Raw genomic sequence first — 16,774 nt, forward strand, 5'->3', positions numbered from 1 at the left:
AATCAATGTTCTGGTGAAAATGAAACCTCTAAAAGTTTTTTTTTTTTTTTTTAAGTATTTTTAGGTTGCTTGAAAAGACAAACCGATGAAACCAAACCGATGAAAGAAAAATAAAAGTGATTTTTTTTTGCTCAAATGCAGCAGATCCATCTTCAGTAATTGTGAATGCCAAGAGGGGAGGTGGGGGGGTGTTACACAAATCCGACATCATCTTTACGGGTGAAATGTTATACCTGCCGACTCAGCAGAACAAGCGTCCGCGTTAACCTTGAGATGCGACTCAGGAGGACAAATTCCAGGAGGGCGCGCGTCAAGCCGACGCAGGTCATTTTATTTATGTCGGACAGGTTGACTACAAATATGTCCTCCGTCCGACCCCACCCCCCAGATTACATCCCAACCACCTCTCACGCCGAAGTCTCACCCGTCGTGGCACTGTATCAAATACGGGTCAGCCGATGGCTACATCTCCGGCATTACGGCGTGCGAGTCAACAGATTCTCACATTGTGAGGGAAGCTGTGAAATAAAAACAGCTGGCGGAGGTTTTCACGTTCGTAACACCCCGGTGACCCCCCCCCCCCCCCGGTGACCCCGTTTCACGCAGACTTCTTCAGCATTCATTTAAAAAGGTTATCCTGATATGGGGAAAGAAAGCTGGTAAGAAAGATGCAGCAGCGGCGTGGCCTTCTCTTCAATGCATGTTTACTCACCCCCAAATGTCAACAGGCACGAGTGAGGCCGCCTCAGAGCTGCCGAATGTCAGCAGAGGGACGAGAAAGGTCCTTCATCGTTTGTCATTATGCCATCAAGTCTGTCAACTCGTCCGTCATATCGGTTACTCTTTTTTTTTTTAAGACAGATAACGGCTGCATGGATAAAAAGAATAAATACAAAAACTCAACTCACCTATCTGCCTCCAGATGGCCGCAAGGGGGGTCATGCCATTAGCTGAAGATGACCCACTGACCTTCTGACCCCGGATCAGTCACTCACCTCTTCCCAGCAACTGAAGACTCGACACTGGAAAACCAATTACCCGCAGAGGGAAAAATACAGTGGAGTCCTATTATCAGTTAAACTAATTGACTTCCTGCTTATTTTTCACATAAAAAAATAAAAGACACGGAGGAAGTGCTGTGCTTGCGTTAGAAATAAAAGACTAATATAATAAGCCTGTAAAAAGGCGGGGCCTCTCTTCCATCGCGATACATAATATTTGAGCATTTATATTATATTAATAGGAGAGGTGGTCTGCAGCACATGCGTGTGGTCTTAATGTCTAATGGGTTTACAGAGGGGATGGAGACCCTTACGTCTGTAAGGGTTAACATTGGTTTAAAATTAAACAGCTACACACTGAGTCAGAGTTAGGAATCCACCTTTATGCATTTGCTCATAAAACAGCACATTTTGGTGAATTTACAGACATTCTGGATCTTCAATAACAGTTCTTACGAAGCCTTATGACACAACGTTAGAAGACAAAATGAGCTCTGTCTCGATGGAGGCAAGCACGCGGTAGGTGCTCCACACACACACACACACACACACACACACACACACACACACACACACACACACACTGTGTGTGTGAACCTCGTGGACCTACATGTTCACACACTGAAATCAGGAGACGACCAGAGGGATATTGGTTTTGAATCTCATATCCTGTTTTATTGTTCAAATATGGCAGAACAAGATATACAACACGGTACAACATCACACCCACGCGGTCAGACGCACACGCGGACGAATGGAAAGACAAACAGAAAACACACACACACACACACTGGAGTTTTCATGATTGATAGAGACAATCATTTCTCTGGAGAACCACTGATCAAACATCCTACCGTCACACACACTCTCTCTCTCTCTCTCTCTCTCAGAGACAGACTAACATACAGGCCAACAGGACAATTTGTGTATTAAAGGAGATTTTAAGGAGATTAAGGATCCGGTGACAATAAAAGATCAAAAACAGAAACGATCAAAGTCCACCGTGAGACAGAAATCACCTGTTATGGACGTTTCAATGAGTCCACAGCGACGGGACTTAAGTGGATTTAACTAGAGACCGCCGGGGCACATTTTCCAGCTCCCTCCTGTTCGCACTAGAAGGAAATAAACCTCACAGGGCTGGAGATCTGAGCCGGTAAACCGACTCTCTGGTTCTCGGGGGATTTATCTCATGACAACGCTTACATGATTTGTGTTTCATGGTGGACGATCTTTAACATTTAACTCAAGAATCCAACTCCAGGTTTACATTTAGAGTCTGAATCTCACAGCAAAACAAGCCATCATCCCCCAAAACACCCTCCATTGGCTTAACAAATAGCCATGTTGTGCTAGTAAGTTCTGCATCGTCAGCACTTACAGATACATCTATTTGTTTTTCGTGACTTAAGGCCACTTTGAACAGAGGTGATTTGATTTACCTACTCTTTAAAAAGTGAAAGCAAAGACAATTAAAAAAAAATTGTGCTTTTGCCACCTTTGAATGCAAAACAAAGCGCCTTTTTTCTCACAATAAAATTATCTTTTCACATGAAATTAATTTCTTTAAGGAGGGACAGCAAAGCGACATAAATAATAGTTAGAAAGGATAAAATAACATTGAATATCAGAGAGTAAATCAAGCACTTTTCATCCTCCTCCTCTTGTTGAAAACCTTAAAACAATTCAAACAATCCCCCCTAATTCCACACTGTACGCCTGTGTGTTTCTGAATGGATTTCATGAGCTGTGGGTTCAAAGGCATTTGAACAAAAATAAACGGATGGAAGACACTGAAATCCGTAGCCGGAGGGCTTTCGGCTGACAGCAGCGAGTTGACCTCCCCGACATCAGCGCCGCCATCTGAAGAACTCGCTCGGCTGTAAATGCTCTGACGTGTACAGTACTACAAAATAAAAGCGCCTTTAGATCAGCGCGAGTACTCCCAGTGACCACCGAGCAAAGTCTGCCATCTGTGCACGTTGCTGCTGCCTCAAATCAATTTCCTGAAAATATAGCATGTAAACAAAAAATCTAATTCATTTATAAATGATCAGGCAGGAAGCAGGAATTATGTAATTAATGCCTGTGTGCGGTAGTAGTAATAATAGATAGTTTTCATTGAGACGAGCACGCAGGGCATTAATGGAAGTTTTGGCATTAATGGAGTGAAAATGCTTACGTGGCAAGTTGTAGTGTGTTGTTGGAGTGTTATTTTATTCTTTAGCGTCAGCAATGAAGCATCTCCAAGTCATTCTTTGTAAAGTTAGCGCTATTAGTGGAGATCAGTTAAAGTGACAGAGGGATAGCAGTTGGCGGACCAACAGAGTCCCGATCGGGCTTCAAAAACAAAAAAAACAAAAAAAAAAGGTGAGTTTCTGTTTGAAAACATGTGAGTTGACAATTGTCTCAGTGCTGCATCGGCAGGACACACGTTTAGGTTAATTAAACAACAATGTAGAATATTTAAAGCGCAGCTGAGGCCAGATCACTTTCTAGAAAAGAAAGACAAAGATGCAGCGTGGTATGCAGCCTTATGAGAAAAGTGAAATTAAATGCTGGAAGTTTAAAGGTTCCTGGAACTGAACTCAAAAGGGCTTTGGAACCCAGATCAGCCGCAAAATACGACAAAAAGCTGTCAACATCTCGTCCTGAAGTTTGAAGAATCCGGTCACCACAGTCACACCAGCTCTCTTCATCAACCCCCCACAAAGATGAGCAGAACATTTTGTCAATCAAGACAGCGGCGGACATTTCAAGAGAAACCGACGCTGAAGAAAAAGTAAAATATTTTCTTACCCTTATACAATAAAAGTTAAGGAAAAGTTTTTTTTAAATTTTTTTTTTTAAAGATGATCAGGTCCCATTTTAAGTGCAGGTGATGATAAAACCGAACAATCGACAACAAATGATTCATCTTAATTTTAAAAAAAAGGGGCAGTTTGTGAGTGGCAGGTCAAAGTGAGCCCCGCATGTGCGTCTCTGGACGAGCGCTCCACATTTTTCAGTTTTCTGCGTCTGATGTGCAAACGCAGACCGACAGCTGAGTGAGGATGTCCTCGCTGGAGGATGTAGTGAGTTAACCAACAAGTCTTGGCTAGCCGGCCTGTTGGGACGTTCACCTGAACTCAAGCTACAGTATTTATTTAAATAGCATTGTGTCAAGCTAGGTCAGTTGGGCAGGTAGCTAGCATGACTGGCTAGCCGTGTTAGCTAGTCAGCAAACTGGGCCGACTGGTTTGCTGGTTCAGGCTTTGTGCCCAGGGACTACGGACCCATCTCCTTGTTCGCCCTGGCTGATGTTTTTCTGGGCGGCTGGTTGGTCAGTCTCTGTACCTCAGTCCGATGATGTCACTTCCTGTTGTCTGTGGCGGCGTAAGCGGTAGTGTCCGTCTTTGTTGCAGCATCCTCTGTGTTTCCTTGGGGCTGCAGTGCCGTGGCGTTAGGCCCACCCCCATTTTGAAGAGTTTCCTGTTTGTACTGTTGCAAGGCGCGGTTGATGGCATCCTCGACCAATCGCCTGCTCACCTTCAGGAGCTCCGCCTCGTTGGGCTCAGACCGGCGACGCCCACCTGGGTTGAACAAGCACAATAGAACGAGATTACCTGCTAAATGTTCCACTATTTACCTGCTAAACGTTCCACTATTTAACAGCTAAACGTTCCACTATTTACCTGCTAAACGTTCCACTATTTACCTGCTAAACGTTCCACTATTTACCTGCTAAACTTTCCACTATTTAATAGCTAAACGTTCCACTATTTACCTGCTAAACGTTCCACTATTTAACTGCTAAACGTTCCACTATTTACCTGCTAAACGTTCCACTATTTAACTGCTAAACGTTCCACTATTTACCTGCTAAACGTTCCACTATTTAACTGCTAAACGTTCCACTATTTAACTGCTAAACGTTCCACTATTTACCTGCTAAACGTTCCACTATTTACCTGCTAAACGTTCCACTATTTACCTGCTAAACGTTCCACTATTTAACTGCTAAATGTTCCACTATGTAACTGATAAATGTTCCACTATTTACCTGCTAAACGTTCCACTATTTAACAGCTAAACGTTCCACTATTTACCTGCTAAACGTTCCACTATTTACCTGCTAAACGTTCCACTATTTACCTGCTAAACGTTCCACTATTTAACTGGTAAACGTTCCACTATTTAACTGCTAAACGTTCCACTATTTACCTGCTAAACGTTCCACTATTTACCTGCTAAACGTTCCACTATTTAACTGCTAAATGTTCCACTATGTAACTGATAAATGTTCCACTATTTAACTGCTAAACGTTCCACTATTTACCTGCTAAACGTTCCACTATTTACCTGCTAAACGTTCCACTATTTACCTGCTAAATGTTCCACTATGTAACTGATAAATGTTCCACTATTTAACAGCTAAACGTTCCACTATTTACCTGCTAAACGTTCCACTATTTACCTGCTAAACGTTCCACTATTTAACAGCTAAACGTTCCACTATTTACCTGCTAAACGTTCCACTATTTAACAGCTAAACGTTCCACTATTTACCTGCTAAACGTTCCACTATTTAACTGCTAAATGTTCCACTATGTAACTGATAAATGTTCCACTATTTAACTGCTAAACGTTCCACTATTTACCTGCTAAATGTTCCACTATTTAACTGCTAAACGTTCCACTATTTACCTGCTAAACGTTCCACTATTTACCTGCTAAACGTTCCACTATTTACCTGCTAAACGTTCCACTATTTACCTGCTAAACGTTCCACTATTTACCTGCTAAACGTTCCACTATTTAACTGCTAAATGTTCCACTATTTAACAGCTAAACGTTCCACTATTTACCTGCTAAACGTTCCACTATTTAACAGCTAAACGTTCCACTATTTACCTGCTAAACGTTCCACTATTTAACTGCTAAATGTTCCACTATGTAACTGATAAATGTTCCACTATTTAACTGCTAAACGTTCCACTATTTACCTGCTAAACGTTCCACTATTTAACTGCTAAACGTTCCACTATTTACCTGCTAAACGTTCCACTATTTAACTGCTAAACGTTCCACTATTTACCTGCTAAACGTTCCACTATTTAACTGCTAAATGTTCCACTATGTAACTGATAAATGTTCCACTATTTAACTGCTAAACGTTCCACTATTTACCTGCTAAACGTTCCACTATTTACCTGCTAAACGTTCCACTATTTACCTGCTAAACGTTCCACTATTTACCTGCTAAATGTTCCACTATGTAACTGATAAATGTTCCACTATTTAACAGCTAAACGTTCCACTATTTACCTGCTAAACGTTCCACTATTTACCTGCTAAACGTTCCACTATTTAACAGCTAAACGTTCCACTATTTACCTGCTAAACGTTCCACTATTTAACAGCTAAACGTTCCACTATTTACCTGCTAAACGTTCCACTATTTACCTGCTAAACGTTCCACTATTTACCTGCTAAATGTTCCACTATGTAACTGATAAATGTTCCACTATTTACCTGCTAAACGTTCCGCTATTTACCTGCTAAACGTTCCGCTATTTAACAGCTAAACATTCCACTATTTACCTGCTAAACGTTCCGCTATTTAACAGCTAAACGTTCCGCTATTTACCTGCTAAACGTTCCACTATTTACCTGCTAAACATTCCACTATTTACCTGCTAAACGTTCCACTATTTACCTCCTAAACGTTCCACTATTTACCTGCTAAACATTCCACTATTTACCTAGCTAAACGTTCCACTATTTAACTGCTAAACGTTCCACTATTTAACTGCTAAACGTTCCACTATTTACCTGCTAAATGTTCCATAAGTTCACAAGCCAGTGGCTGACTTTATCTGTCTGTTTGGTGCTGGGCGGGTTGCGTACAGTTGGTTTATCTGAACTTTTCTCCACAAAACACAGCTGATGAGTTAAAGGCCACAAAACCAAAACATTGAACAAAGACACTAACATGTTGAGTTCTTTGTGGATTAATCCACAGCAACATCTTTCATACTACTCAATTTACCATATAAAATATAATATATATTATATATATTATATTTTAATATATAATATATAAACATGTATTAGTGAAGCTTCATAATAAATTTTCATTCCGAGTAACTTGATTTATTTGGTAGAAGTCTGATATGTTTTAAGCATATTAAACTGAAGTTTCTGAAACTATGAATCTTTGTGGTTATTCAGTGTTCACCGGCAGACAGATTTTAAATTCCAAATCAGTAGATATTTATATTTGAGTGTGCGTCTGGATTTCCCGCCTTGTTTATGCCACCAACTGAGGATCTACTATATGTCATATATAAATTATAAGTGACATTTAAAGCCATGAACTCCCCCGTATGAATAATTGTAACAGTAAGCATCCCGTGGTGGGATGATTTTTATTCTTATTCCAGTGTACTATTAATCTGACAGTAATAAACAAGTCACTCACTCATCACAGACTGAACCCGGCAACAACAGTGACAAGTAGAGTTAATAATAACATCGCTCAGCTTTTTTGGGCTTAATCAACCGCCTGGAGTGAAACTCTTTAACACAGACCAAATTAACACAGTGAGAAAGAGACAAACATGAAGCCTGTTTGGACAGCCAGAACGTCAATGATTCATGTAGAAAGAAAGCTATTCAGAAAGAGAGTAATAAAGAATAACTCAACCATGCAGATAAAATCCCCAAAATGAAAAATCTCACTGGGCCCACAGGCTCGTTTCCAATTGAAAAGCAGTTTGTTGCTCCAGTCTTTATTAAAGAAGGAGGCGGTAAAAACAGGGAGACAGCAAAGGAGGTCAGAATTATATCCATAAAGTGTACTACCAATCTCGTGTTACTACATTACCTTTTTAAAATCAGTTATTATTGGCACGTTATCCTCCATCCTTAAAAAAGGTACCTCTAGTAGCGCAGTACCAGTACCAGCAGTATTTTTCCAGAAGGAGAAGCTCACCATTTAGGTAACATTTCTGTATTTTACAGTGAACCCTTTTTAGTTTATCGTCACACGATCCGCTAGTTGGAAGATGAGTACTTCTGTTGGGAGTTCTTGGGACTACAAAAAAACCCTCTCTGAATGTACAACGGTGGTGTTACAGAGTGAAGCTCGTCTCGCGTCATAAACCATCTTTGGCTGAGTGAACGCACCGTCCTGCAGAGAGCGTGCGCTTTTTATTCCTTTCCCTCTAAACAGGCACTGATGCTGCAGGGGAAAAAAAAAGAGCTTTGGTTGAAGGGTCCACGTGTTTGGCCTTTAGACACAAATTAACATGAACAAATTAAAAATGTTGCCAAATGGACTGTTAAATCGGCGTACCCGTCGTCATTAAATGTGACATGGTGCAGCTCAGCTTTGCTGTATTCTCCGTTTATGTAGTAGTGGTGGGTGAAGCACACCTGCCAGCTAGTATACATGACACATCTAACCAGAATTAATTGTATAAGGTGTGCACATGCTCTGCAGAGACCTCAGTCCATTGTGGGCACATTCAGGCTGTGGATATTTTATTCATCACTCGTATCTGACTCGTATTCTAGTCACTGTCACCGCAGAATTTCACCGTCACTACCAGCTTGTACTATTGACACATGCGTTATGTATCCGTGGATTTGTGTTATTCAGGACAAATATCCCGCCTGCGTACAGCGTGTAAAACAGAAAGCAGGATTCGTCACAGCAGCCAGCATACGAACACTCTTTACTCATCCGAGCATGGACCCACGTGGGCTCCCATCGGCTTCACTCGCTGAATTGGTTTGAACCCAACGTGGTGTTCTGTTGTAGTAAAAGTACATCTAATTTATGGATTATTGAGTTATGCTTTTCTGAGAAGCGCTGCTGCTGTTGCACTGAGATGCTTTTATACATCGCCTGCGGGAATGCCCGTCAGTTTGAGTGAATCACGCCTCTGACCACTGTCTGAAGAGCTAGTTTTGCCCTCAGGACTTTATTCTAAATCTGGCTTTCTTATGTGGAAATCCTTAGATGTTGACTATTTCCAATTAATACGAGTTAACTAAAAACTGGTGCTTCAGGCACTGTCGGACCGTTTCAGAGACATTTAAATGATATACACCTGGGTGTTGTGGATTTGTGCTCCAGGGAAGCAATAAAATGCATTAACTTTTTGCAACGGAAGGTTTTCTATCTACGGCTACTACTTGTGGCTTTTGCCGACGCCTGTAATTCGCAGGAAGAGGCGGAGTCAGGTGACCTTTCAAAGGCTGGACTATTTGTGCGTGGTGAATCTGTGCAGATTGGATCTCCACCCGGCTGAGAACCGATCACAATGCATTAACAAGTGTTTCTCCTGGTCAAGATAGGGCATCTAGATACAGATTGCATGTGTAAGGACAGGCGTAAATGGAGTATATGTGACGGCGAACATATTTAGGGGCCCTGTAGGGCTTTTGAAAGCGGACTTCCTGGTGTTGCACGCACAGCCACAAACACCGGCAAGAGGTACAGACCCGGCACGAGCTACTTGCAATCATCATTTATGATTGGCTCCTTGTTTTTTTATTTTCTTTCATCTAGAGAAGCTGATTTTTGTTGTTGCTTCATCTGCTTTCGAGCGGCGGCGGGGGGGGGGGGGGGGTGTGAAGGTCCACTATCAGCAATGTGAACAACATACGTGGAGAGGTTTGCCGGGTGAACTGTGGTCTCCTTGTTCCATCTCTGTGAACGCCGTGGAGACGCTGTGCTGAACCCGGGGTTTAATAATGAAACGGAGCCAAAGAATATACACACGGTATCTGGTAATACGGTTTCATATTGCCATGCAAAACAAAAGACGATGGGAACTCCCATAAAGATGAGAGCACAGCAGGATTTGCCCGTACTGAACTCTGAGTGATTGGTAAATGGAGCAACCCCGTTTGCGTGATTTGTACATTATTTACACATAACTCATCGTGCGGTGGAGGAAGTTATTAAAGCGTAAGGGGGGCGGCGGCGTTCTTTGTACGCAAATACTTGAATACGTGAAAGGCAAATATCAGCAAGTAATGCTGTTGCATTCAAAATGTTTCAGGCGGTAGACACAAGCTTATGGATGCAATTTCATACTGACGGAGAAATAATGTGATACTGTATTGATCTCCGAAAGAAGATCCTCGTATTGTCCCCCGAGAGTCTTCCTGGTTGAAGGAAGCGACAGGAGGTGGGGTGGGGGTGGGGCCGCTTGCTAACACAAGGCCATAATGGAGTCTCCTCTATCGCTTCCTGTCCTGCTTCCTCAAGACCGCTTGGATCATTTAGGTTAACTGAATTTAAACTGATGAGAGTTGTTTTTTTTGTTTTTTTCCAAAGTGTACTTTATAAAATACTGTTGAGCAACACATCAGATGTGAAACGACTTCCACGATATAATTAGAAACTTCATCATAATTTTCCGGGGAAATAGTCCCGTGATTACGTTATGATCAATATAAAAATCACTGTAATTCAGATGTCGCTGAAAGTAATCACATCATCGAGCATCTGGAATTTCATTCTTTGATGAGCTGAGCGATTTAAAGAAATTATGCAATTTGAGTCTACGATTAGATTTAGATCAGGTTTTAATTGGACCTGGAGGAAGGACACATACTTAACCGATTGGTGTGGAGAGGGGTCAAATCTGCAACACAAACAACAAATATTAGATAAAGACACGCATAAAAAAAAGAAAGAAGATATTTCGCAGTCTCGTGGATTTCATACACTCAGCAAAGCTCTGAAAGTCTCTTTGTCTGTTCACACAAGGGAGGCACTTCTTAGCGCTAGATAGCAGTGATTAGGATTGGACCCCTCGGTTACACAAGGATTAAAATGGACGCACAAACATTCTCAAGGAATGTTGTTATCCAAGTCCACCGGCTGTCATCCTGCCAACAGCTGAACGGCTCTGCAGTGTATAAATAGAGTGCAGGTGTTCACTTTTTTGGGGCCGAACGCGAGAAACACGGTAGATACGAGAGCATAACGTATTACACAAGTCTGCATTTTTGTTGCATTACTCAATACAGTGAAAAAAAACAAAAACAAAACTCTTTGTCTTTTGCTAGAACCTTTTTTCTTTTCTTCTAAAAAAAAAAAAAAAGGTGGAAGGAATGCACACGTTGAACAAACGTCTGAATATGTTTCAGATGAGGTAACGCTTTAGAAAATGAACTGCTGGCTGATTTTAAAAGATGGAAAGATTAAAGACGCATGAGGAGTGCAGCCCTACTTTCATCTCCAGATAAAATACAATATTATCACGTCATTTTGACCCGATATCAACAGACGTCTGCATGACTCAAAGGTCTGTTTGTGTGTGTGTGTGTGTGTGTGTGTGTGTGTGTGTGTGTGTGCGTGCGTTTGTGAGAATGAGTTTCATCTATCTGCCTGGCAAATTAAAAGCCTTTATGATGGCAGTAAAGCTGCCCTCTGTACCGGTTACACCCACACACACACACACACACACACACACACACACACACACACACACACACACACACACACAGATAAGCCTTTCTCACTGTGAATAGACTGATTCCACGTCGACGCGGCTGACAGGGACATCGATATCTGCCTCACACACAAATACACTTGTCCAACAGGATCTCAGACACACAATCTCAGAGCTTCTATCTTTGCTCTCTCGCACTCTTTTTCTGTATCTTCATCTTTCATACTCCCTCCATTTGTACGACTGCCTCTACTTTTCCCAACCACACTCTCTACTTTTTTTTTTTAATACTGGCAGTGTTGTCATGGTGACGGGAGAAGAACCACACAGGCACTTCAACTTTTAACAACACAGGAGGTTGTACTGCCTAACATCCATTTTTTCAGGGCAGGTTTCCCTGTCTCTTGTGTTCATGTGTGCTCTTCTTTCACATCGGCTTTGACTTTCTTTCTTTCTTTCTTTCTTTCTTGTTCGCCCTGCTGCCTCTCTTTCTCTCAGGCTCATCATTACCACATTTATTGACTGGTGTGTCTCAAGATCTGTTTTCAAATACCGCTTTTGATTTTTGCATTTGACATGATAAAAGAAAAAGAAAACAATTGTGGAACAAATGTGTGAAAGCTGAAAACCGTAAAGCATTCATGGTTATAAGCAGCTCGAGAAGGGCCTGGGAAATATGGAGAGAATTAAAACATTACTGTGTTTCTGACAAAATACCTCAATTGACCATTGGTGCATTTACAAAAAAAATTTCACAATGAGATTTTTCACACATAATCATGAATAATATGACTAGAAAATTAGCCTTAAACTTGCACCTTATTTTAATATTAAACATCTCCGACGGTATCTAGTCTCATGGCACAATATCAATATATTACCAATCCCTAAGTTTGAGATTTTACTTAATGTCAAAAAGGTGCAGAATCGTAATATTTACTCCTTGGAATCGGTCTCTCTCTCTTCCACGCTGGTGTTCATTCATACATAGCCCATGTGGTGCAAGCCAAGCCACTTAGTAGAATCTGGTTAAGCCTATATTGGAAATGAGATTAGTCCAGGATATGCGGTCTTCTGTCCAACAGCAATTAGCCAGATTGTGTTTCCATTGGTCTTAGCTTGGCTCCGAGTCTGTCGATTGACGTAAATGTCTCAACTAGGGCTGCAACTATTGATAATCGTCTTTATTGTGTTATTGTGTATTGTGATTATTTCTTTGAAGTATCAATTAGCTGTTTGGTCTCTAAAACGCCATAAAAGTCTTGTTTTGTCCAACTAAGACAGAAAAGCAGCAAGAACTTAGCGGTTGAGAATTAAAAGTCAGCTTAAAAACATTTAAAAAAATGTATAAATAAATGCTGCAAACCTAATGTCGTCTCAGCTGTACTTTATGTTCAGTGCTAATTAACAAATGTTAGCATGCTAAACTCCAAATGTAAACACGGTAAATGTTATACCTGCTTTAAGTCACCATGTTAGCATGCTGACGTTAGCGCTTGGCTCGAGATGCTAGCAGGGCTGTGGACTCTCAGCCATGTTTATATTTTAAATAGTAGCGAAACTACGTGAAAGTTCATCTATCAATTAATAATTCTATATCATTATAATGTATCGAATGAAAACCCCTTTTACCGCACAGGTAACGGAACATGTTGCTGATATTAGCATTTAGCTCTTCCACCAGAGTTGCTAGCATGGCTGTGAACTCATCTCCTCCCTCCACTTGGTTCCTCTTCTCACACCCTTGCTTCCTCCGTCTCATTTCGCTCGGACGGCCAAAACAGGTTGCAACGGCCGCGGTGTGCCATCGCTGTATATGGGAATATGATTGTTCTGTCAGCGAGCAGCGGGACTGTGCAATGTTAAGTGACAACTACTTAGCGTCTGCTTTGTTTTAATGTCATTCGCAGCGTCGGCGCTCTGCTGTGATTTATGTTCTGCTATGCAAGAACCTTTTAACATCATTACTTCAAACTCCCTTACGCGCTTATTTTTCTCTTTCCCTCTCCCGATAACTAATAGAGTCCACTTCCTGGTTGGAGCAGAGGCGACATTCTGCCAACATTTTTTTTAGCCTGTCGCTTTCAATACTTTGTACTCGCACCGTGATGGAGGGAGCTCTTTATAATGTTCGGTGATGCTACACAAGCACTTCACGTCGACATTGGAGTATCAAAAAAGGACTCATAATAATCCCATTAAAGACTTGAACCAACTGATTACGTTTACATCCATCCTAATAATCTGCCGCTATGACTCATTCCCTCTGAAATGAACACATTTCCTTAAAACTCTACAGCAGCGGTGTGGAGCGGATAATTAATGCAGCATATCTGGTAAGAGGACGGGGATAGAACGTAAGAGAGGAGCATGGGCAGATGAAGAGGAGGGGAAGAATCCGGAGGGAAAAAAAAGGAGGAGGAGATTTACTACAGTAGAGTATGTGATGTGAGGAAGAGGAAGGCGTATGTGCACAACATGGAGATCTCCTTTACGGAGGCTGGATGCAGAAAAATGAGATGGAAAATTAAAAAAAAATAAGGGAGACAGGGTTTTTGAGGACAGAGAGGGAGGAGGGCTGATGAGGAGGAGGAACGGGAAAGAACAGGCCTGGGAAAAGGAGTCAAAGAAAAGGACAGTGGGGTGTGTAGGAGAGGGGGATGTACTGATGGTGAAGTGGTTTCCTGAGGAAATACCAGAGACTCTCTCAGTCACGAGCTACATACTGCAGCCCAGCTCAACCCATTGATATTCACACTGTATATATTTAGGTAGCTCATATTCAGGTAACAGGGTGACTAAGGGAGAGCTCTCTATGAATTATTACTGAAGAAATCAACCTCATCAGGAAAACAGATGTGCACATCACTGAATGCCAGGGAGACTACTTGGGGTTCATCAGAGAAATATGTGCCCTTTAAAAGCAAAACACAAATGCGCCTGAATGCCAAACAACATTATGCTAAGAAGTAACCTTAATGGAGATTAATCCAATTAATTAAACATTTGGCTAGAGGGCGGAAGTCGGATCAATAAACCCCGAGCGGATTCCTTTGACTGGCGAGTGGGCTCATTCTGCAGCTCTGTAATGGACTTATTTTTCTCCAATATTCCCTAAACCTTTGGACTAATGAGTCGACATTTTCTTTTAATTACAACGGGCTAAAATAATTACATTTCCGACAATCTCTTCTTTGTGCCAGAACAATGGCATTGGTTGGTGCCCAGAAGTGTGCGAGTCGGTTCCTCTTTACCAGCACTCTGATCCGACAATTTCACGGCCGATATATTCCTCAATCGAGACGAAGACAATCACAGCCCCGTTCTCTCCCTCAGGATATTTCAGATAAAGCCTTTCGTCACATCTTCATCATCCCCATCCAATGACTTTGAAGGCTGAAGACGGTGATGAGCCACCTGATAGTGCGCCTCGACACAGAATTGAGTGAATGGATTTGGCAATAATGAAAAATTATTTTCTGAACATGACACGCATGGAAACCCACCAAAAAGACACATCAACATACTAAATGTGAATATATATATATATATATATATATATATATATATATATATATATATATATATATATATATATAGCTACTAACTGGCCTCTTCAATAAGACCATTAAAGCTGTGCAGCGTGTGGCCAGTGAACGCAGCTTGACCCGCGGATCAAACAACCATCACAACCTAGCCTGTTAGCTAACGCAGGGGGGCAGAACTAGGCATGACTCGGCTCCGTCAGCGCCGCACAGCCCCACTGTGACGTGATGCCATAGTGGGGTTTCTGTCGGAGGGGGTTCACCTCTCTTAATTGTTTCAGAAAATAAAGAAACACATGGAATCACAAGCCTCTCCCTCCCGCGTCCACGCCTCGTCTCAGACACCATAACTGGCTTATTAGCCCTGCAGCCTAATCATGTGCTGGATATCTTCATTAAGAGCGCTGGCTGCGTCCGGCCTCGTTCTGAATCACGTATCGCTTGCCCAGCGGCCAGTCAGACGGAGACGCCGGCTGTGGGCGAGTCAGATCAAACAGCATTGAAGAAGTCGCTTATCGATTGGACCTTTAAAAAAAAAAAAAAAGCAGACACACAGAGCTGTTTCTAGTCGTCTTAGCACGACTGTGGTCGATAATTCCCCCTGAACAAGCTTCAAGTGCCGTAATTTAAACCCAGCGGTGGCTCCCCTCCTCCAGGAGCCAGGGCCTGACAGGCAGGCAAGCTTTGGCCTTTTTCTTTTCTGCTCGGCGCTCCGTCCCGCTCACGCTTATACAGGCAAAGAATGTGAATATTTCTGTGTCTTTTTTTATTTACATTTCTTAGAAGAAGAAGAAAAAAGAAAAAGGAGAGCGTGGTGAAGTTAAATCAACACGGCGAGGCACCGGAATGAAAACAGTCAGGACTGTACGGGAGAGGAAAAAAGGATGGATTAAGCCTTGCTGCATGCATCTCTTCCCCTCACCCTCCTCCTCCTTGTTCTGTTCTCATCTTCATCCCCCTCTTCCTCACATGTGGCCTTTCTTTGTGCATCGCTCTCTCTCTCTCTGAATTAATCCAAATTCTTTACAGTTTCTATTTTTTTTTTTCTTCCACAAACCTCGACAGCTGCCGTCTGGTCAAGGTATGCAGCAACATGTCCTGTTGCTGCATACTATGAGTGCAGGTGAGTCGCTCACGTCGTGGCCAACCAGAGGCGGAGCCCCCCCCCCCCTTCCTTCATTGGCTTATTGCGAGCTGTGTGTGTGTTGTGGGGTAAAGCTGCCTTTATCTGACTTGTTATAAGAAGGGCAAAATACACGATGATGAGAGGTTACGAACCAACGCTGTGAAAGGAGCCGTGTACATTTGTTTAAAACAGATCCCAAAGGGCAAACCATCCACGTGCATTAGCACAAAGTAATAGGAAATACTACTTGAAAGCAACATGTGAACAATCTGAACCCACCGACTGAGGGAAGATGAGTGCTTCACCGGAAGAAAAAAAAAGTGGCATTAAAAATATAAAATCTCTGAAAAGGAGCTCCAGCGAGGGAGAGTGAAAAGACATCAGCGCAATTGGTTACTGGATTGTTTTACGCAGCTTCATGATGGAACGGAGTAATCATACCGGATTAAATCCCGTCTGCAACTTTATTCCTCTGATACGAGGCAGTAAACGCATTTCAATTAAATTGCAAACCGATTAGATTTCGATGCAGATTTCAGCCCCCGTGTGGTCACGTAAGACGCGTTTTTCTGAATATCTCAACTGTCAAGAGAGAGAGAGAAAAAAAAAAGAGCTAGATTCTTCTCTCAATCAGTTAGTGAAGCA

The 16,774-nt window shown here is 42.0% G+C and overlaps 1 protein-coding gene across 3 annotated transcripts in view; it reads right to left on the reverse strand.

Annotated features, from left to right (window-relative positions):
• Positions 1-1,652: 1,652 nt before the first annotated feature.
• Positions 1,653-16,774, reverse strand: part of LOC117727610 (A-kinase anchor protein 7-like) — a 35,667-nt gene continuing 20,545 nt past the window's right edge. For 2 of the 3 annotated variants that reach the window (XM_034528001.1, XM_034527999.1), the window contains 2 exons: positions 10,616-10,645; positions 1,659-4,573 (listed from right to left, as the gene is read on the reverse strand). In XM_034528001.1, the coding sequence (XP_034383892.1) occupies positions 4,353-4,573; positions 10,616-10,645 (251 nt within the window). In that variant the 3' untranslated portion in view covers positions 1,659-4,352. Of the gene's footprint in view, positions 4,574-10,615; positions 10,646-16,774 lie in introns of all 3 variants that reach the window. The other variant, XM_034528000.1, reaches the window with a different exon arrangement.

Source organism: Cyclopterus lumpus, chromosome 24 (genome assembly GCF_009769545.1).
Source record: "Cyclopterus lumpus isolate fCycLum1 chromosome 24, fCycLum1.pri, whole genome shotgun sequence".
In the NCBI taxonomy this organism is placed as follows: domain Eukaryota; kingdom Metazoa; phylum Chordata; class Actinopteri; order Perciformes; family Cyclopteridae; genus Cyclopterus; species Cyclopterus lumpus.